The following is a 21,887-nucleotide window of genomic DNA, read 5'->3' on the forward strand; positions in this document are numbered from 1 at the left end:
CGCCACAAAGAAGCTGGCAGCCGGGTAAGAATGCGCAGGAGGAAGTGGAGAAAGTGCTTGAGAGGAGAAAGTCTTTCTTGGTTCCTAGGACTCTAAGACATATTTAACAAAATTCCTGAAAAGCATGACTTTCTGAATGATACCTTCGAGAAGAGGAAAAAGCGGCAGTTTAATGGTGCTGAAAGGATAGCTTACCCTCTTTTTTACGGAATAAAAAGTGAACATTAAGAAACCTATTTTTATAGGTGAAAACTGGCTCTAAGCGGTGAGTGGGAAAGAGGGGACTTAAAAAAATATTTGTATGCTAAGACTTTGTTGGAGGAGATGCCTTAAGGACTGAGACTAAAATATATTGTAATAAGACTTTAAGAAACAGATTTGGACTTTCCTTTTCTTTAATTGATACTACCCCAGGAGGAGAGAGTGGGAACTCTGTCTTGGTTTGGACTGACTGAGAACTTTGGGATTGTCTTATTTTTCCTTTGGAATATTCTGGCTGTTGTAAGAGAAAAGAAAAGAAAAGATTTATAATGGCTTCTTCTATCGAGGAACTGAGAAAAGACTATGAGCAAGCAAAACAAAATGGTAAAGCTGGTTTGAAAGAAGCTTTTCTTTTTTAGAAATGGCGCTTATTAATTATCAACAAACATTACAACAGATGAAGACAGCAGAAGAAGAACAAAGAAAGGAAGCCATCTTTAATAAATCTCAGAACTCGACCAAGAGGGAAGGAAGAGGAAAAAGAAGAGAAATAAAGGACTTAAGATTTAAAAAACATTTAAGAAAGGGAAAAACAAAGTGCAAAATCAATATAAGGATGGTAAACAAAAGGGAAGAGGAATGCGACAGAGAAGGGAAGCCAGTAAGGCAGAGGCTAGAAGAAGGGGGCTAGAAAGGTTTGTTGGGGGAAGAAAGAAAGGGAAAAGGTGGAGAAAAGTTACAAAGTTTTGAAATTAAATGAGAAAAAAGAAACTTTTTTAGAGATAAAGGATAAGTATAATTTCTTCAAAGAGATTTTGCAAGGTACATAAGATGATATTGTAGTATTGTATCAGAAATAGAAAATTTAAATGGCTTGAGAGTTGATAAGAGATTAAAATGTTGGAATGTTAATAATGATTGGTTTGAAAATATAATATGAGGGGAGATTTAGAATATTAAACTTTAATTAAAGAGTTTATGAAGATTATGGTATTGATGCTATTATAAAACCTTCATTATAGTATTTTGTTTTTAATATTTTAATCTATTGTTTAACTATGTATTTAATTGTTTTAGATGTATTATTCAGTTAGAATGTACCAAGCAAAATCGGATTGGGTATTTTAAAGATTAATTTGATTAATTTAGTGGGGAGATAGAAAGGCATCATACTCTGATTAGTGATTTCAGGAGAAATTTCTTTCTTTTTAAAAGGAATGAGACAAAGGTATAATAGAGAATGGACAAAAGATATAAATATAATGACTCAAATTAAGATGATTAATTAAGATAGAATCAAGAAGAGTGAAATATGTGGAGAAGTTAATATAGAAGACTTAGAATGGTAAATAAAATAAGTAATGATATGTAAGATGAGCCTGAATATAATTGAAGTCCATGAAAAGAGAGATACCTGGGTCCAAGTTACTTTCCAAAAGATCTTTTATATGTTTTTTGTGTGTGATTATGTTGTTTTTTTGGGGGGGAAATTAATAAAACCTTGTAGAAATACAGAATGAGAATAATGGTAACTAAGTCAGAAAGAAGCAGATGAAATAATAATAATAAAATTGAATAAGAGTGAAGAGAAATAAAGGGAAATTGGATAAGAGGTTTTTGTATGTTTATATGGAAATGGTTTAAAATAGAATTATAGTTTACCTGACTTGTTAAATTTATAATGGAAAAAGGTTTAAACATGTAATGGAAAATGATGACTTGTGTGTTTTGAAAATTAATAAAACTTGTTTAAAAAAAAAAAGAGAGAAAGGGAGGGCTCAAACTTGCAGTATTCTATCAACTACACAATTCTCACCTTTGTCCCAATCTTCTTCACATGGAGGAGATTGCCATGAACTTATCACATTCACTTTTCTTTTATTCTCTGCTTGACTTGCTATAACAAAAAAAGACAAAATCATGAGGAAAAAATACTTCTAAAATGACCCAATTTAATGCTGTCAGCATTAATCCTTTGGAACCACATTTGACTATACTATACTAACCCATCTTAAGGGGTACAAATGGCTTCAGTTAGAAATGATGGAGCTTAATGGCTATTAGGTTTGGTGGCAATATAACTGATTCTGAAGGCCCTTCTTTAAAACATTGCCAAGAAAAAAATCCCCATGACCATTTCTTCCATTGGTTTGAGTGATAGTAGCACTCAGTAAGGTCTACATCTTCTATAAGAAGGGTGCCAAACTGGTGGCCCGCAGGCCGGATATGTCATGCGGTCACGCCCACCCGAGCTCTGTGAAGGGAAAAATGTTGTGATATATCCTGTGACAGCAACGTGACATCATAAGTTTGACACCCATGTTTCTGTAACATCTATCTGGAGGCCCTAGAAAATGAAGGAGCAGGAATTAATTTTGAGTTCCAATTGCTTCCCACACATGAACATTTAAGAGCATTGAATTAAAACACTATATTTTTTTTCGAACTCCAAACTAAAAGTCTGAAATACTGAGTTCAAATTTAACTCCCTTCCAACTGCAAATATAATGCTAGTTCTCCTTACTTCTCTTGTCCCAATTTATTTTTTTACTTACAATCAGGAGTCAAGCTGCAAGAACATTTATCATTTTCCCAGAATAACCCCCTTCTCCTGCCTTAATTCAAGATGTAAACTACATTACAGTAGAACCTCTGGTCATGACCATAATTCGTTCCATAACTTTGGTCGCAACCCGATTTGGTCGTGACCCAAACCTAATTTTAAAAATTTGGTGCTTATAATGTGAATTTTTTGTTCGGAACCCGATTTGGTTGTGGTCAGAAGCGTTCATGACCAGTGGTTAATGTCAATACCAACCTTTTGACAACAATTAAGTCAGTGTGATGATATTCTCTTAAATACAGGCTTCAATTTGATACTCAATTACTATGAAGCACTATTGCACTGGCTCAGAACAGTAGTTACTCCCAGTTTTACAGTACATTGGGTTAATAAGGGATAAGTATTCAGGTTTATGCCAAATGATATTCAAGCTGTATTGGTTCTTTCATACTTACTTATCCTGGAATATTTATATATATATATTAGAGAAGGTCTTAAATATCTAGTGAGGTTTTGATTTCCAAAGTACTTCAATCTGAGTGGTTAAAACTTTTTTTTCAATCTAAAGAACTGAGAGAATGCTTTCTGCTTGCAGTATCAACCCAACTAGCAGATGGGAAAAAGTTACCCCAGTACCTACAGAAGGGTTTATTCAGTCTAGACTCAATATGTTTCATTCAATCTTGATTCCCACACTACAGAAAGTGAAGGGGCTAGGAATTCAAGAATGCCTCTTCTCAGTAAATGCCCAACCTTTTGGAAAATGGTACTTCCTAAAATAAGAAATGCCTCACGCTTCCTGGTTTTTAAAAAGTCCTTAAAATATTGTATACTATGGGTGCTGATGGTACTGTAAGTTTTCTGACGATTTTTAATCACTTTTTATGTGCAGCACTGTAAATCATCTAGTTATTTAAGCAATGGACAGTCTATAAATGATTACATCAATCAATCAATCTCCAAGTATGATGCTAATGTTTAGTTTCTTTTATATTATATATAACACAAACTAACATTTGTTGACTAAGAACACAATGACATTCACTTTTATGAAATAAGTGAATATAATATATAAAGATATATATGGCTTTTGTCCTCGCTTGCTTCACTCCACTGAACAGGAGATGCCAGTGACCAATTTATTATTTCCAAAACCTGAACCCAACTACCTTTTACTATAACATGCACAATTTATGTCACAATGTTTGACAATAAAAAGTCATTGATTTATGAAACTAAGGATTCAAAGGATCTGCTAGGTCATTTTAAAAAAGTAGTTATTTTACCTATGCCACTCCAAATCACATTTAACATCTAATCACACAGTCTATAATACTTGCAACAGATGCTGAAAAGTCCTTTAGAAGGCAAAAGATAACTTAGTCAACAAACCATTTTTGAAACTCTATCAGCAAAGTAAGGGACTTTTAACAGCTGTCAACAGTCAATTCCAAAATATTTATTTTTACCGATGTCCTGCTCAATGCATCGTTTGTCATCACAGCTTGATATGTGTTGGCTGATCTTGTCCCTAGGCACTTGATGACGAGCATTAAATGGGCAAGTGACCAGCTGTTCCACAATCCCAGGATGGTTCTAGAAAGACAAATACAGATAACAACATCACAGCAGCCCTTCTGACAGGTCACCAGGACACTGTTTTAACAACATAAATGTATTTTAATTCAAATCTTAACAAGCAGTGACATGTAACTGTGACATAAAGTACCGTATATACTCGAGTATAAGCCGAGGCACCTAATTTTACCACAAAAAACTGGGAAAACTTATTGACTCGAGTATAAGCCGAGGGTGGGAAATGCAGCAGCTACTGGTAAATTTCAAAAATAAAAATAATTAATTTGGGAAACGATCTCACTATCATGAAAGGTTTAATTGATTCACTAACCCAAAAGAAGATGATGATGATGACAGCGGGAGGCAGGAGTCACTCTCTTCCCCTCCCCTCGGAGGCCCCCTGAGTCAGGAGTTGCTACCGCCGGCGCGGCCCCAGTCCCGCGTCGCCTCGGGAAGGGAAAGGCAAAAAGGAAGAGCCGCGGCAGTGCTTTGCAACGGCAGGTTCCTTTTTGCCTTTCCCTTCCTGAGGCGACGCGGGACTGGGGCCGCACTGGCGGCAGCAACTACCGACAGCCCCAGCCGGACACCTGAGCGGAGCCCGGGTGGAACTGCCTGTTGCCGCCGTGGGCGCCGCTGCAGGCGCCCGGCTGCCCAAGTAAAGAACATGGCGGCACCAGACCATCGGAGAAGCGGAGCAGAGAAGGAGGAGAGCAGCTGGCCAGCCGGGGGAGGCCTCCCGTGCTGCGAAAGAGGCAGCCAACTATCTCCGGCGCCGCCCTGCTCCACGCGCTGGCTGCTCGGACTTGCCAGGCCCGGCACATAGAACAGGGCGGCGCCGGATGTTGGAGAAGCTGAGTGGAGCCGAAGCGACCTCGGCTCGCGTTGTTTTCTGAGCCCGCGAGCCTAGAGCCAGGGCGCTTTCATTGCACGGCGGAGCTTCTTGTCTCGGGAAAAACCGGGCGTCCTTGCTGCCCCCTGAGGGGAGGGCGATTCTGGGCTGCGTGATTGGGGGACTTCGTGGCTTTGGGTGGGTGGGTGGGTGGGAACGAGGACGGACGGAGTCCGTGAAGTGGGGCTTGCCTGCCCTTGCTGGCTGCCTCTGCTTCCTTAGGGGCGGGGAAGGGGGCTCATCTGGACCAAGGGTGAGTCTCCCCCTCAGTTTCCTCTGAAGGATCTTCCGTCGCTTTTGCCTTCTCCCTACATCTTCCCTCTATTAAAATCCCCCCACACACACACACTTATTTTCGGGCGGATAGATTTCGTGTCTGAGCATTCTCACATGACGGTGGGTCCCCCCCCCCCTAAAAAGTTAAAAAAAGAAAAAATATATCCTCATGCAAGAACTTTTCTGCTTCCGATTACCCCCATGCTTAAAAGTTGCAAAGGAAACACGGAAGCAGGGAAGCACCTGCCCAGCTCCGGAGCTCCACACCATTTTTTTTTCAGAGGGGAATCTGACTCGAGTATAAGCCGAGGGGGGTTTTTTCAGCACAAAAAATGGGCTGAAAAACTCAGCTTATACTCGAGTATATACAGTAAGTACTCTAGTTTCCTCATTTCTCTGTGAAACATCCATTTGGCATCAGTAAGGTTTGCCATCATTTTCTTCACTGATTATTTTTAAAAAAATTCCTAGTCTGGTTTACAGCCTAACTACTAACCATATCCAATCTTGCTTTATTTTTCAAGATTTGCCAAATGTGGCTAGGTGCCATTATTTAGTTGGGCTATGTAAAACAAGTGCACAAATATGTTCTCTTAAATAACTCTAGGGACATGCAGGACACAGGGAAAAAATATTCATTAAACTCCAGAACTACCACTACCACAGCACCTCTATCAACTGCTATTTGGACATGATTAAATCTAAATCAATGCATAAATTGAAGCAAGAAGAGCCTCGGTGGCGCAGTGGTAAGAGTGCAGTACTGCAGGCTACTTCTACTGACAGGCTCAAGGTTGACTCAGCCTTCCATCCATCCAAGGTTGGTAAAATGAGGACCCAGATTGTTGGGGGCAATATTCTTACCCTATAAACTGCTTAGAGAGGGCTGTAAAACACTATGAAGTGGTATATGCATCATATTGCTATTGCTATGAATATCTATGGAGAATCTCAGTCATCCAGGTCATGGTTGTCCCATAAGTGGGTTTTTTTTTTCAAGAGGCAACTGGATTTTCTTGTTTGTTTGTTTTGCAGACATTTTACTTCTCATCCAAGAAGCTTCTTCAACTCTGACTGGATGGTTTGCGTTTATGAAGTGGCACAACATAGAACAAACCTCCCAGGACAAGATTCAGCAGTCCATCTGCATTTAAAAGAGAAAGGGCACTCTTTTGAAGACAGCAAAGTCCACATTTTGGACAGAGAGGACCACTGGTTTGAAAAAGAGGTCAAAGAGGCCCTCTATGTCAAAACTGAACTTCTCTCTCTCAACAGAGGGGGAGGGATATGACATCAACTATCTCCAGTTTACAACACAGTCCTTTCAACAGTTCCAAGAATGTTCCACACCTACTTGCACTACTTAGGTAACCCTGAGGACACAGATAAACCTCCCAGTGGCCTCAACAACTTTCTAAAAAATGCAAATGACCGGCTGTCCACAAGGAATCCTTTCATTCCCTACCATCCAGTCAGAACTGAAGAAGCTTCTTGGATGAAAAGATAAATATCTTCAAAGAACAACAAGAAAATCCTGTTGCCCCTCAAAAATGCATATTTGGGACAATTAATGAAATATAATCTAGTTATTTATAAGATTAAAGATGTGGTTTTGTAATTTATGAAGAGAAATGGACTTGACTACATTTCATTTCAAGCTTTTATTTGCCCTTCCTTCTGAGCAGGCATACATAGCCTAGGTCAGGGGTCTGCAACCTTAAACACTCAAAGAGCCATTTGGATCCATTTCCCACAGAAAATAAAATACCGGGAGCCAATAATTTAACATCCAGTGCGACTGGGTGTGGCCAACTCGAAGTCACTCACTCCCATACAGTCACCTCCTGCTCTGGAATATGGAACAAGTCTCCATCCCCTGCCATCACTCTTACCTTCTCAGGCCAGGCGAGGAGTGACGGGGAGGGGAGGGGCCAGCCAGTAGTGGGATCAGCTGACAGGGAGCCACAGCAGAGGGCCGAAAGAGCCGCATGTGGCTCCAGAGCTGCAGGTTGCAGACCCCTACCCTAGGTGTTGATTTCAACAAGACTTAAACTTTTTGATAAACCTGCATAGGAAAAACTTGTGGCTGTGTGATGGAAACATATTGATGGTATTTTTCTTGAAGGGAGGCAACTTGAATTTCTATCATTTCATTTTGAGGGCCTTATAATAAAAGAGAATTAGATAATTTAGATTTATTTTGCAGGGAAGTGAAAGACAAGCCAGTTTGCCTCATTACCACTGAATGAGTTGCTCTGATGAAGTAAACATGGAAATGCATTATAATGCGAAATCTCAATTAGATGAAGAAATTGAAGGCCAGATGCTCCAGGGAAAGGAATAGAAAAAGAATCTGAATCCAGTTTGAAATATTTTACCAAATTCAGAATATTCAGAAGCTAATACGTTTCATATTAGCTTAGGAAAGAAAATTTACTGGAAGAAGGCAAGAGTCTGCAGTTAAGGGAACAGTTTGTAAAGTACAGTTAAAATGCATCTTCCTTGGAAACAGGAATAAAGATTAAACATGTTAGGTTAACTGAGGATACTGTGACAATTCAAGGTCTGGCTGAGGACAAACTACTCAGATTCTGTCTTCTATTGTTGAGACTGGCAATGACACAATAGACAAACTATTTTGCTCTACTAATTACTGCTTGTTTGGAACTTAATCTCTGGAGATTATCAAGGAACGTGTGAGCTAAGAGTCTTCCAAACAAAACTCTGGTTTGTAATGGCAAACCTTTGTCATGTGTAAACTTGGTGGTCTAAATAGTGCTGATGGATCATTGATGGTCTTGTTGGTACTAAGAAAGGAGTACGATCCATTTTGAGGAAAAACCCCATAGCCTTTTTGCAAACAAATTAACAGTGTGCCACTGCACTCTGTTGGGAAAAATATTTGATCATATTCTTGGAAAAATAAAAACATATCCCCAAGAGTATAAATTATGTATAAATATCATCTGAAATCAGGAACTCAAGGAACCTCCAGTTTAAGAAATTATGAAAAAACAACAACTCAAAGAAGAACAAAGATTTGGCTCATTATTGAAGAATATGCTGCCTAAGCTGAGGTGATATGATAAAATGTTTAGATGCACTGAGAAAGATACAAGTTTAGAATTTTCTGAGCTTGAATAAAGCCTAAATGAAAATTTACTATTTTTAAAGTTTACATAAGAGCTTCTTCTCGAACTTCTTATGGGTGAATATAATCATTGGTTCTAGGGATTTTACATTGTATCAACCTGACAATAAATGTCATATTTGGTAGGGGGAATAAGGAACCTCCAAATATATTCTGAAATAAAACAAATTCTGCCTAGGCTGTGAGAGCTGATGCATGATTATTTATTTAGGTGCTATGTACTGGAATAACATCTGAATAATATTATAACTTTTTTCATATGAGCAGCTAAATTAAACAAGTGATTGAATTAGCACCTGCATAGACAGATTTTTCTAAATGAAGATATACTATTTTACATCCTTTCCTGATTTCTCACGAGAAGCCTATGGCCTAATTACACTTGGTCTTAACCAAAATGCCAAATTCTCACTAAATTGATGAACTTATTTCTGAGATATGCCACTTAAGTATGCAGCTGCATGGGCTTCACGATTGAAACATCTCCCATACCAAAAAAAAAAGCTCTAGTAGAAATACATTGTCACATAGGACATTCCTATCCTAATTTTTTTTCTGGCCTAGTTTTCAATTTGAAGAATATAAATTAAAAGTATTCAATTAGAGAAGCACCTTATTTTTTAATAAGAATCATTTACTTGGAACAATTTTATATATCATCAAAAATTACTCTGGTACTTTCCATGAACCTAGAGATTTCCTTCATTGAACCATAAATGGGGCTATAATTACTGTAACTTTATATTGAAAAGGAATTAGTCCACATATTATTACAACATTTGTAAATTGCTAACTATATGGACTCTTGGCAATTTATATAAATTCATGCAATAGTAATATTGTAACATTGAATATAACATCTAGCTATATTAAGAATTTTCTTTGGAACTGTTTTGTCTTTCTAAAGCAAGTGGTAGGGATATCTGAAGTACTAAGGGTTATTAAGCACAAATTAAACATTTTTTTTCCTAACCAGCTTTCCCCTAACATGGGAAGTTTACTCACTATCCCTGATGGGAAACACTCACTGAATGAGGAAATTCCCCTTGAATTAACTGGTCCTATAACTACTTAAGTGTCAAGGCATGTAGGACTCTGGAGACCAAAGCAGTGCCTGCAATACCAGTGCCATATAATTCTGGATGGTTTCATGCATTGGCAAACAGATTGTACCAGGCACATGTTCCGAAGAGTTTTCAAAGGTAGTTCCATACAGAGTGCATTGCAATAGTTCAGCCAAGTGTTTTCACTATGTTCTTTATACAATTGCATCTATTTATTTATCTAGCTAACTAGAGACTATGTATTGAGTCAGTGTAACTGCTTCCACCTCATCATTTTCTTGACAACCTTCTTGAAAAGGCAGGTTGTCTAAATCTGTCGGATCCAAGAGGCTAAACTATCCACCTTTTTCACAGCAGTTGGCAACATCCACTCTCCTAGCAAGCCATTGACTACTTCCCTGATTACAGAATACAGGATAACAGACTTGGAAGGGACCTTGTAGGTCATCAGCTTCAACCACAATAACAGACAGGCAAACAATTGATACAAACTCCAAGTAAATTGCTTCAAACTCGATTGCAGAAAATACGTCTTCAGCAACAGAGTGGTCAATGCCTGGAATGCTCTACTCGACTCCGTTGTTAGTCTCAAACCCTCACAGTTTCAACCTCAAACTGTCTACCATGGACATCACCCCATTCCTAAGAGGTCCATAAAGTGGGCATGCATAAGCAGACCAGTGTGCCTACTGTCCCTGTTTTACTGTCCCCATTTATCTGTATTTATTTTCTTTGTTTGTGCTTATGTTCGAACCTATACCTGCTTTTTTGTACACGTTTGACAAACAAACAAATACATAAAATAAAAAAATAAATCTATAGTCCAACCCCCTGCTCTATACCATTTCTGATACGCGGCTGTCCAGTCTCTTCTTGAAAGCCTCCAGTGATGAAGCACCCACAACTTCTGAAGACACGCTGTTCCATTGGCTGATTATTCTGTCAAAAAGTTTCTCCTTGTTTCCAGGTTGAATCTCTCCTTGATCAATTTCCATCCATTGTTCCTTGTCTGGCCTTCGGGTGTTTTGGAAATAGGTTGACCCACCCACCCTTTTTTTGTGATAGTCCCTCCAATATTGGAACACTGCTTCCTCTGGTCCTTCTCTTCACTAGACTAGCCACGCTCCGTTCCTATAATCATTCTAATTTATGTTTTAGCCTCCATGCCCCTAATCATCTTTGTTGCTCTTCTCTGCAATCTTTCTAGAGACTCAACATCTTTTTTACAGTGTGATGACCAAAACTGGATGCAGTATTCTAGGTGTGATCTTACTAAGGCTTTATAGAGTGGTGTTAGTACCTCCCTTGATCTTGATTCAATCCCTCTGTTAATGCAATTTAGGATTGCATTGGCTTTTTTGCCTGCTGCCACCCACTGCTGGCTCATATTTAATTGATTGTTCACTAGGATTCCAATATCCCTCTCACAGTTACTGCTATTAAGCCAGGTTTCACCTAATCTGTATGTGTACTTTGGGTTTTTCTTGCCTAAGTGTAAGACTTTACTTTTCTCTATTTGAATTTTATCTTGTTAGACAGGGCCCAGTCCATTCAAGTCTTTCAAGATCCATCCGGGTCTTGAGCCTATCATTTAGGGCAGTGGTGGCAAACCTTTTTCGGCTCCTGTGCCGATAATTGCGCGTGTGCTCGTGCACTCGCGCGCCAGCACCCAGAAGGCAGTGCGTGCTGGACTCCCCCACACCCATGCATGTGATCCTCTCGCAGCGCGCTACATGTCTGCGCATATGCACACGATCCCCTTGCTGCATGCTGCGCGTCTGTGCATATGTGTGTGATTCACCTTGCCGCACACCATCATCTGGGCATCCATGCGCAATTTCCGTTGCCGCACGCCTCTGCGCATGTGCCCGCAACACCCCAGCGTGTGCTGCACATCTCTACACATGCACATCTCTGCGCATACGCGTGTGTCTCCTGCGTGCATCCCCCCCACGCGTGCGCACCATACACCCGACAATCAGCTGCTGGGCAGCGGCGTGCGCACATGTGCAGTGGGGCTCTTCCGGGCGAACTCTCGCGCACTTTGCGCAGGCGCAGAAACGTTCTAATTCGCCTCCTGCAAGCCTGCACGATCCTGGTTGCTTCAGCAGCTGCCGCACGGCGCTATTCTGTGCCATGCAAAGCAGCTGCGCTTCAAATTTAGCGGACAAAGGTGAGTATGGGAGCCCAGGTGGGCCCAACAGCAGAGCCAGCAGAGAGAACTGGTTCGGTCTCTGCTGCTCATCGCTCCTACCGGCTCTCCAGAACCAGGCAGAACTGGTTGAATACCACCACTGCTTATGTTTCTCTTGCTAAAATGGCTTACTAATTATCTAAAAACTGCTGGAAATGTAATGAACAGGTGAGATCTTTTTCATTATCTGGAAAATGATTCATGCTAAAATCATATTTACAGGACTAAAAATGCCATTTCAAATTTGGTACCGCTCAAGACCCAATGAAGAGAGCCAGTTCTTTCTCTGTCATTTGAAAATGCACAAGGGAAAAAAAAAAAGAACACTGGGACCACATTTTGAAATGGAGGGAATGGAATGAAGGAGATTAAGAATAACTAAAACATACCCTAAAGAAATTGGGAAGAGCAGTAACACCGAGTTGTCCAAAAAACAAGTAAATGTATCGTTTGGGAAATAAGCAGGTAGGCAGATATTCTGTACACTCTGCATTGTCAACTAAATTTAAACAAAAGATTTCCACAGCTTACCTTACGACACTTGACAAGGTGGTAGGGGAACCTACAAGCCCTGATTTGGTGATTTTTGTCATAGGGGCACTGAATTAGTTTTTCAGGATCCAAAGCATCTATTGGAAAAGAACATTGGAGATCTAATGAGTACCCCACAAATACTCTTCTAAATGCAATGCAAAAACACACGAAAGCATTGGAATTAATCAGATAGGTAAGAAAAGCTACCAGTTCTTAGTATTCCATAACCACAAAATTACTTCAAGTTTGCTGGCTAATTAAATTCACTCAGAAGGTTTAGGTGATTAGAGTACTAAACAAAGAAATGTAGTCAGTAGTGCAAGACAATGCGGCAGATGTTAATGAGCACATTTATGAAATGAAGAGAAAGCCGCTGAAAATCTGTATCCCTGAAGCTACTCAATTAGACAGTCCAATTAAAAGAGTTATTCAAGAAAATTGAAGAGGTGCTGCTCACGGTCCCCACTGGCCTTATAAGATAAGTGGCATTCGTCTGAGCCAAGATGGGTGCGTCATTGTATTAGGCTACACCTTTCTGCTTTCAATTCAGAGACTACAACAACACACAGCTACGGGGGGGGGGAATGAAATGACTGAAGGGAATATTAAAATCTCAAGTGATCTATAAAAATACCCTAAATCTTTGCTAGCAGACTATTATCATTCTTTTTTCTTTTCCTCAATATGGGTATTTTCAATGAGATGCTAAGTGAAAAAAAAAATTCTTTCATCAGTGTAAAAGATTAATTTAACAAAATAGCATATGTGAGGTCCTTGGATTGTACAACTAAAGTATAATTCAGCATACTTATGCTGCATTTAGAAACAATTCAACAGATCATTGTCCCAAGTGCAGCAAAATTATGTCTACTTAATAAGTTTTTAAGAGATGTGACCAACAACTGAAAGCACTAGATACTTCCAAACAAAGGATTCCAATTCTTGTAATATCATGATTATTATTAGTAAACTAACTAAATCAGCCTAGTCATTCTTCTAGCCATTGACTTACCCCATCCACTGGAAATGCACATTTTTCAATGTCTTGGCAAAATTGAAAATTTTCACAGTCGTCCTACTTGCCACAAAGGAGACTGTCACTTGGGTTTCTAGCCTCAGCTAGGAAAAAAGACCTAAAAACCTGTAGTGCCCAATTAGGGTTGGAACTAATCTTTTCTTCCAAACTCCCAGATGGCTACTATGAGGGTAGAGTACCTACAAGAAGCCCTGTTGTAAGTCCTCATGTGTTTCAAATGCTGGCTGGGAAGGATGACCCTTTATTCACTTTATTATTCCATATATATGACAAATGGTTGTAAGTTGAAGACCAACTGAGCTGTTAATGCAGAAGTGCTTGATGGGACTCAGCAGCTTAGTGACCTACAGAGATTATTCCAGATTGCTCAACCAATTCAAACATAGCTGGGAGATTACTGTACTTCACCATACTTCTGAAAAGCTGTTTGTTGCCCAGGAAATGATTATCAAGACCCCAGGTGGCAACTAAGATTAAAGAGTAAAAACACATGGTATTTATTCATGTACACGTAGCCCACATTTAGCTACTATTTTTATTAATCTAAATTTATCTTACCATAGCTGTCTTCTGTATTCATTGTTTGGAAACTTATAGAAGCCTGCCGAAAACTATGATAATTCTGCTGTTGGGACTCACAGTCTTCTAAACAGTAGAAACCAGGATATAAAGAAATTATTTCAATTAATACTTTTTATGGTTCATACAGCTGTTACACATATAATAGTTGTAAGAAAAGCTGGGTGGGAGCAACAACAAAGAATTTATGAGAAACTTCAAATAATCCAGCAAATGCTATTACACATACCTCTTAATATTTTCTACCATAAATGGGCACCTACCTGAACTATTGAAAACTGTGAAAAGGTTTCTGTATGTAAACTCTAAGAACAAATTTCCTTCCCTACAATCTTTTTCTGTTTTGAAAAAAAGATTGAAAAAAATTACAGCCAGAAACATGCTCCCTAGTTTTTAAAGTAATTTACTATCATTTCCTTTATGTAGGCTGTATCACCTTTGAAAACTACCGACTACTGTTTGTGTTAAAATCTGCCAAACTGGTACATATGGGCTATAACTCAGTGTTTCTGCTTCATTAAATGTACTTAGTTCTTACACGTAAAATGATTCAATTTGTGGAAAAATGCCAAACCCTGTAAAATTTTTGAATTCTCATTTTAAGGCTTGAGCATGTTAAGAATGCCAAAAACCCGTGAGATTTGCAGATCACTTAAGATTTCAACCATTGCAAAATAATGTCACAGACTGCAAACAATGGCATGATAAAGTAGCAACCACGGTGCACTGGAATATCTGCAGGAAATACCATTTGACTGCAAGCAGTAAGTGGTGGCACCACAAAATAGATACAACAGAAGATCAAGAAGCTAAAGTATAAAGATTTTATATTTCAAACAGGCTACATAACACCCCAGACTTAACAAAAGTCTGGACAGTAAGTAGTGGCAGTATTTGGAGAGACAGAATAAAAGAGTAAGGAGAAAATTATAAAATACAAAGATTGCTGAAATGTCCTGGCATGGACAAGTTGGCAGTTGTCTGAAGTCTTCTGCATTTGAAGATGACCTTCTAGACAGTGAAATGATTTATGCCCAATTGTTTGGGCATTTTTTAACATCCCTTTCTAGACTAATTAGGCATTTATAACCTTCTTTTCTAATGCCTCAGGAATTATTTTGATCTAAGCAGGATGATTCCACACATACTTCAACAATAAAGAGTAAATGCTTAAGGCACTGGGCTAGAAACTAGGAATTCAAGTTCTGCCTTAGCCATGAACGCCAGCTGGATAACCTTGGGCCAGTCACTCTAGCTCAGTCCAACTCACCTCACAGAGTTGTTGTTGTAGGAAAAATAGGAGGAAGGTGTATTCTTTATTTTTTATTTATTTATTTAGGGAATTTATATTTCTGCCTATTCGCACATGGCCACTCAAGGTGGCACCAACTGGAGCTTCTGGATGCTCTTCAAGGGCAGCCCTGTTGCAATAATCAAGATGGGAAATGACTAGGGCACAAGTGACTGTAAGTAGGGATTGTTTGCCATCTTGAGTTATTTGTAAAAATAATAAAGGAGAGAAAATAAATAGAATGTCTGAGGTTTAAATAAGATAAATCTCACCCACACCCTAATTATGTTCTAATCATTTATACCTGACTTGATTCTAATTTTAGGTACTTGAGATAGTAATAAAGGTAGGAATGTATTTGCTTTTCACATGTAAAAATTGCATTTAGATTTAAGTTATACAACAGACTATCAAATGTAAACAGTACATATTTGTTATAGTCTATTTCCTTTATCAATATTGTTGAAATGAAAATGAGATAGCTGTATGTTGAAAAAAGCTGAAACAGTTAAAAATTTTAATAGGGTGACTTTACTTATTCATATGATTGGGCAGTTTGAATGGTGATGAATAGGGTAATACATTTCCACCTTCCAGGAATAAAATGTTAATCACATGTATTTCCTAAAGTTTTTTGTTTTACATAAATATTGGCAAAAATGTTTTTCCAAGTCTTGCCATTATTCAAAATACTATTCTTGAAGAAAAAAATAGCATTTCAGAATAAACTTGCAATCTGAGTATTTAATTAATAAATCTAAAACTTTAAAGACACCACTATTCATTTGTCCTTGCTCGTTTAAATGTTTTAGTATTTATAAAAGTAAGCATAACCTTACTAATCTTTATAAAAAAAAATCACATCAATAATAACCCTTTAGAGCAAAGCATGTATATCAGCTTGCCCTAGAAGCATTTGAAACAATTACAGGATATCTGTTATAATTCTTATCATCAAAGTCCAATAAAATGAAAGTAACCTGCTTTCCAAGTGATAATACGGACTATATAGACACAATATTTCCTGGATAAAACTGGGAAAGGTATCTACAGCTCCTAAAATAATCTTCCTAGTGAGCCAAAAACGAAATTATAAAGCCACTTGAACAGAGGTACTATCTGACAAATAACCTAAACAATAGATCTCCCAACATTGCAGTGATACCAGCTCAGAGAACTGAACTTGGAGAAAATTTACTACCAGAATAGCCCTTTAGATATGAATCAGACTTAACTCGACTTACGACAATTCAGTCCAAAATTTCTGTTAAATGAGCAAATGTTAAATGAGTTTTGCCCCAATTTACAACCTTTCTTGCCTCCATTATTAAGTGAATCACTGCAGTTGATAAGTTAGTAATTGGGTTGTTAATTGAATCTGGCTTCCCTCTTGATTTTGCTTGCCAGGTCACAAAAGGGGATCACATGACCTTGGGACCCAGTAAAGGATATAAATATGAACCAGTTACTAAACATGTGAATTTTGATCACGTGACCATGGGGGATGTTGCAAAGGTTGTAACTGTGAAGAACTGTCATTAAGTTACATTTTTCGATGCTGTTCTAAATTTGAACGGTCACTAAATGAACTGTTCTAAGTCTAGGACTACCTGTACTCTTCAACTCAAAGAAAGCAGTAGAGGAAAAAGATGGAAGGCAGGAAGAAGAAAAACAGGAAATCCAGTAAGACACACATAGGCCAGATGTTAAGGATAGTGCAACTATGCACGGTTTCCATTTGAAATTTTGAGAGCCAGTGTAAAAGGGGGAACAGAATATTACAGAAGTAGATAACTTTCTGGTCCTGAAGACATGAAACCCTGACTATCATGATTATGTGAGACACCAAACTGGTCTGAATATATCAAGAGAAAGAGGACTATTGCTAAGGTACTCTGAAACAAGGCACCCTAAGGAACAGGAAACTGTTGTTGCAGGGTGGTTGTTGTGAAGAGAATGGAAGTGAATATGTCTGCACACTGCTTGGCACTCTTGGAGAAAAACGGGGTTAGAAGCCTAATAAGGGAACAAGTAACAAAAGAGAGGCAGGACAAGGCTGGGATCTATCGTTCCTCTCTTTCGTTAGGTCACCATGAGCTAATTTTTAATTTACTTATTCATTTATTTGTCAGTTGAATGAATGCATTACCCATCTTGCAAATTGCATTGAACAGAAGAGCGATAGCCATCGTATGAGCTGATTTTGAATTAATTTGTTTATTGTCAGTTGAATGCAGCAGGTAAGCAGTAACCCATCTTGCAAGCTACCTTGAACAGAAGCCGGTTTAGCCAGCATAATTGGTTAGAAGGTTACAGTATGGCTGGCTAAACCATATTAGTGTTAAGGCCTTTTATTAGAGTTTTGGAAGAGAACTTGAAGATGTTTTCTTGCCATTGTAATTTTTAAATGTTTATAGCGCTGATATTTTCCCAAGTCTTTTGAACCTTCTAGAACCATAAAGTCCAAATAAATATGTTGTGACGCGCCTTTACCTCTTTCTACACAAATACACCCTATGCTATTTTAAAGCCTACTTATTTTACAGACCCGAAACCTTAACGTATGCCTTAACTTCACAAAAAATATAATAAATAAAAATAAATAAAAAGGTTTACCCTCTTAACGCGGGAGCAATGGGGAAGTGCTGGGCGGGAGAAAAAAAATAAATCCCAGAGACCCCCTGGAAATTTTATTAATGGCGGCCCTGCCCTTTGGAAAACACCACCCAGTATCAGAGCGGGAGAGAGAGAGGAAGGAGGAGAAACGAAACTCGCGAAACCCCGTCAAGGACGCGTTACCTACAAACCCACTCCTGGGAGTCACATGCAAAAAGAACCTTAGCCCGCCAACGCGCCTCTTTTGTACGCGTGCGCACGGCATCACTTCCGCCCGCTTTTTTTTTTCCTCTCTCAGTTCGAGCGGTGCGAACTGGGCGGGGGCAATCGGCTCCTTCGTTCTGTGGCTCGTGCTGCGTTCCGCCTTAGCGCGCGAGGATTGCAGGAGCGAGGTCGGGTTGGAGTAGGATGGGCTGCCGATGGTTTTGGTTGTCGCTGTTCCCAGAAACTGTCTGGTGCCCTTTAAATATAGGACGCCCATTGTTGTTGTTCAGAGGCCTTAATAAGTCGTGTCCGGCTCTTCCATGGAGCGCAGCACGCCAGCTCCCCACCTGCCTTCCATTGCCTCCTGGAGTTTGCCCAAACCCATCTTCGTTGCATCGGTGACACTTACCTAATCACCTCGTCCTCTGCCGTCCCCTTCTCATTCCGCCTTCAATTTTTCCCCAACATCAGGGCGTTTTCCACGAGTCATCTCTTTCCCGTTTGGTGGTCAAAATATTTGAGCTTCAACTCTCCCTCCAAAGGATAGTTAGGATCGATTTCCTTCAAGATGCCCTTACCCGTAATTAACAGCCAGATTTATCCCTCCCCCCCAACATCAGGATGTTTTCCATTGGGTCCTCTCTTCTCATTTGGTGGTCAAAATATGTGAGCTTTTAGCTATTCATTCTTCCAAAGGATAATTAGGGTAGATTTCCTTTAAGATGGCCTTACCCATAATTAACTGAATCAGAATTACTTAGTTTATCTCTTTTTGCAGTTAAACTCAAACGGTCTCTTTTTTTTCTCCTGGAAACTAGCAGTCCTTGTCCTTGCAAATGACGCATCTATCACTTCACCTGTTGTCCAGGATTTCTGGATAGTAATGGTAGATTGCAAACGGTAATGGTATATTTCTTCATTATCTTAGTATAGGAGCTTATAAAGAGGCCTGGAAAATGATGAGAGGAGTGTTAGATGCAAAAGAAAAGTTTGTTAATAGGTTACCCCATAAATAGCTTAGGCCAGGCTACACAACGCTCCAGTTTCAAATCATTAAGTCTTAACAAACTTACTAATAATGAGGACTGGAAGTTCTTGCAGATTGCAGTATTTTACTGCTGATCCCGGGTAACTTTAGGGAATGTTGTGCAATACTTGCTTCTTGCTGTGAAGAGTTGGACAGTTAGCATGCAATCCATCTGGTCCTGGAGATCTGAACTGTTCCTGTCAAGTTGGAATTCTGCTTTTTGCTTTTTGAAGTATTAATAACGAATTGTCAGATAGAACACTGCTCAGAAAAGATTGCAAAACAACAGTTGAGCTTTGCTTTTTCTTTGTGATCTGATACCCATTTGCTATCTTCAGTGAACAGCTGACATGGTTTCACTTCTCATCCTTTATTTTTTAAATACATGCAGTACATGACAAAGCCTTTTGTTAACTTGGATTTATTCTGAGCGTTTGCCTTCTGAGCATCATCTCCACAAAACCAAATTCCTATATGTGTCCTCCTTTGGTGACCTGTCCCTCTTTCTATTTCTTGCATGTGTCATTTGATTTTCTGTTTTTCACAAATCTTTCAGGATAGCCACAGTGCCGTTTTTATGGGCATCTATTTTCCCTCATTGGAATTATTTGTGAGTGTGTTTTCAGTATTTCATTTTTAGAAATTCTTACCCATCTTGTGCTCTTTTTCCCATCAGCTTATTTTGTGCTATAGTCTGGTCTGTAAGTGTTCTGAGTACATAAAAGTAATCTTTTTAAAAGTTCAAAATACAGTATACCACTCAGCTTCGTTTTTTCTTAACATCAAAAATTCTGGCATTAGATTCTCATTTCCATTCCCGGTTCCTACTCCTTTTGTTTGCCTGCTAAGTTTTCCCTAATGATTATGTCATGTATGCCGATCGGAAGGAGGCGCGGGAGTCAGTGACTATTTTTCAGCTCTTTATTGGTCCCGAGATCGACTCGGTTCTTGGAGATCGGTGGTGGCTTATATTGAACTGGCCGCGCCGGCCACAGCCAATGACACCGCTTCGAATCTCCCGCGATCAGTTTCCTCCAATCGCGGGGGGTTCGCAGCGGGCCAATCAGTGCGGCTCACTCGGCCAATCCGATTGCTGCGCGCCCTGGCCAATCAGGATGCGGTATTACAACAATGCTAATGTGCAATACAACACCCCTCCCCTCTTGGTATGGTCATACGTGATGTAGTCCCGTAAGTAGGCGGGGCTCCGTACTTGCCTACTGGACCTGCACAGGTTAGTTGATGTCTGGTCTTCGAGCGGTTCGGTCGGGTTCTGTGCTGTTCTCTGCCTCGTCGATGGAACCGCCTGGAAGGGTGAGCCGGGCCTTTCGCCGTAGCTCCCTCCCGGTCTACCCGGGCTGGTCGAGCTGCTGGCTTTTCCGCTCCTGTCTGGTCTTTCCGGACTGGTTGAGCTGGCTTGGCGAGGCTTCGAGCTGGTTGTCTATCTCTGCTTCGGTTGGTGAGTATTCTTGGTTTCTTTCTTTTTGGGGTTGGTTCCTGGGGTTTTCCCTCCCCTCTTGGTTGGTGTTTGGGTGGCCCTTCTCCCTTTCTGGGTTTATGTTCTTGTCTGCTTGCGTGTCGGTTGTGTTTCCCGTGGCCGTTCTCGATCTTAATTGATCGATGTGTCATTTCCATGCTCGTCCATCGACTGTAGCCGGTACGAGCGGGGACCTGTTACTTGGGTTATCGTTGCTGGTACCCAGAGGGGGTCCCCTTTAAGGTTTTTCGCATATACTGCGTCTCCTGGTGTGAACGTTCGGTGCCTGCTCGATGAGTCGGCGGGTTTTTCGGGGTTGTACGTGGGGTGCAGTCTGTCTAGGGGGGATCTTAGTTTCCTCCCCATTAACAGCTCTGCGGGGCTTTTGTTGGTCGTTGTGTTTGGTGTTATGTGTTGGATGAATAGTAGTTTATTTTTTCTTGCATTTCCCCGGTTTCGATCTTCTAAATTGTTTTTTTGGTGAATTGGACCATTCGTTCCGCCCTACCGTTCGCCGCCGGATGTGCCGGCGCTGTCAGGGCGTGTCGTATTCCCCGTTCCACTAGGAATTTTTCAAATTCCAGCACGGTGAACTGTGGACCGTTATCTGATACAATTATATCTGGGAGACCGTGGGTTGAGAATAGTTTGTTGAGTTCTTTGATGACGGCCTCGGTGGTGGTAGTTCTCATGTCGCTTACCTCCAGCCAATTGGAGTAAGCGTCTACCGTTATGAGGAACGTGTGCCCTTTCGTGGGCCCGGCGAAGTCTATGTGTATCCTGGACCATGGCCCTCTAGGGGTTTCCCATTCCAGGATTGGGGCGGCGGGTGGGCTTGGCCTGGATTCTTGCCATTGTTTACAGTTTGCCACCCAGGCTTCGATTTGTTTGTCCATCCCCGGCCACCAGGCGTAGCTTCTGGCCAGGGCTTTTGATTTAACGATGCCTGGGTGCCCCTCGTGTAACAATTCCAGGACCCTTTTTTGTAATTTTTCTGGGATAACAACCCTGTCCCCCCATAGTACACAACCCTTTTGCGTAAAAAGTTCCGTTTGTCTGTTCCGAAAAGTCCTGAATGTTTCGTCGTCGTCTTTTTCTGGCCACCCTTTCTCCACCCATTGTAGGACCCGCGCCAGACGTTTGTCTTTATTGGTTTCGTGGGGAATGTCTGACGCGGTTAGGGGGAGGTTGGGTAAGGTCTCTATGC

The 21,887-nt window shown here is 40.2% G+C and overlaps 1 protein-coding gene across 2 annotated transcripts in view; it reads right to left on the reverse strand.

The window, feature by feature from the left end:
* Positions 1-21,887, reverse strand: part of LOC113430611 (gametocyte-specific factor 1-like) — a 60,597-nt gene that overhangs the window by 14,828 nt on the left and 23,882 nt on the right. The window contains exons 1-5 of one of the 2 annotated variants that reach the window (XM_087956527.1): positions 18,156-18,215; positions 14,045-14,131; positions 12,448-12,545; positions 4,234-4,360; positions 2,018-2,098 (exon numbers count right to left, since the gene is read on the reverse strand). In XM_087956527.1, coding sequence (XP_087812653.1) covers positions 2,018-2,098; positions 4,234-4,360; positions 12,448-12,545; positions 14,045-14,066 — 328 coding nt within the window. In that variant the 5' untranslated portion in view covers positions 14,067-14,131; positions 18,156-18,215. Of the gene's footprint in view, positions 1-2,017; positions 2,099-4,233; positions 4,361-12,447; positions 12,546-14,044; positions 14,132-18,155; positions 18,216-21,887 lie in introns of those variants that run through there. The other variant, XM_087956526.1, reaches the window with a different exon arrangement.

This window comes from Notechis scutatus, chromosome 2 (genome assembly GCF_049901735.1).
Source record: "Notechis scutatus isolate UNSWTSFEM ecotype Mainland chromosome 2, rNotScu1.2, whole genome shotgun sequence".
Classification (NCBI taxonomy): Eukaryota; Metazoa; Chordata; class Lepidosauria; order Squamata; family Elapidae; genus Notechis; species Notechis scutatus.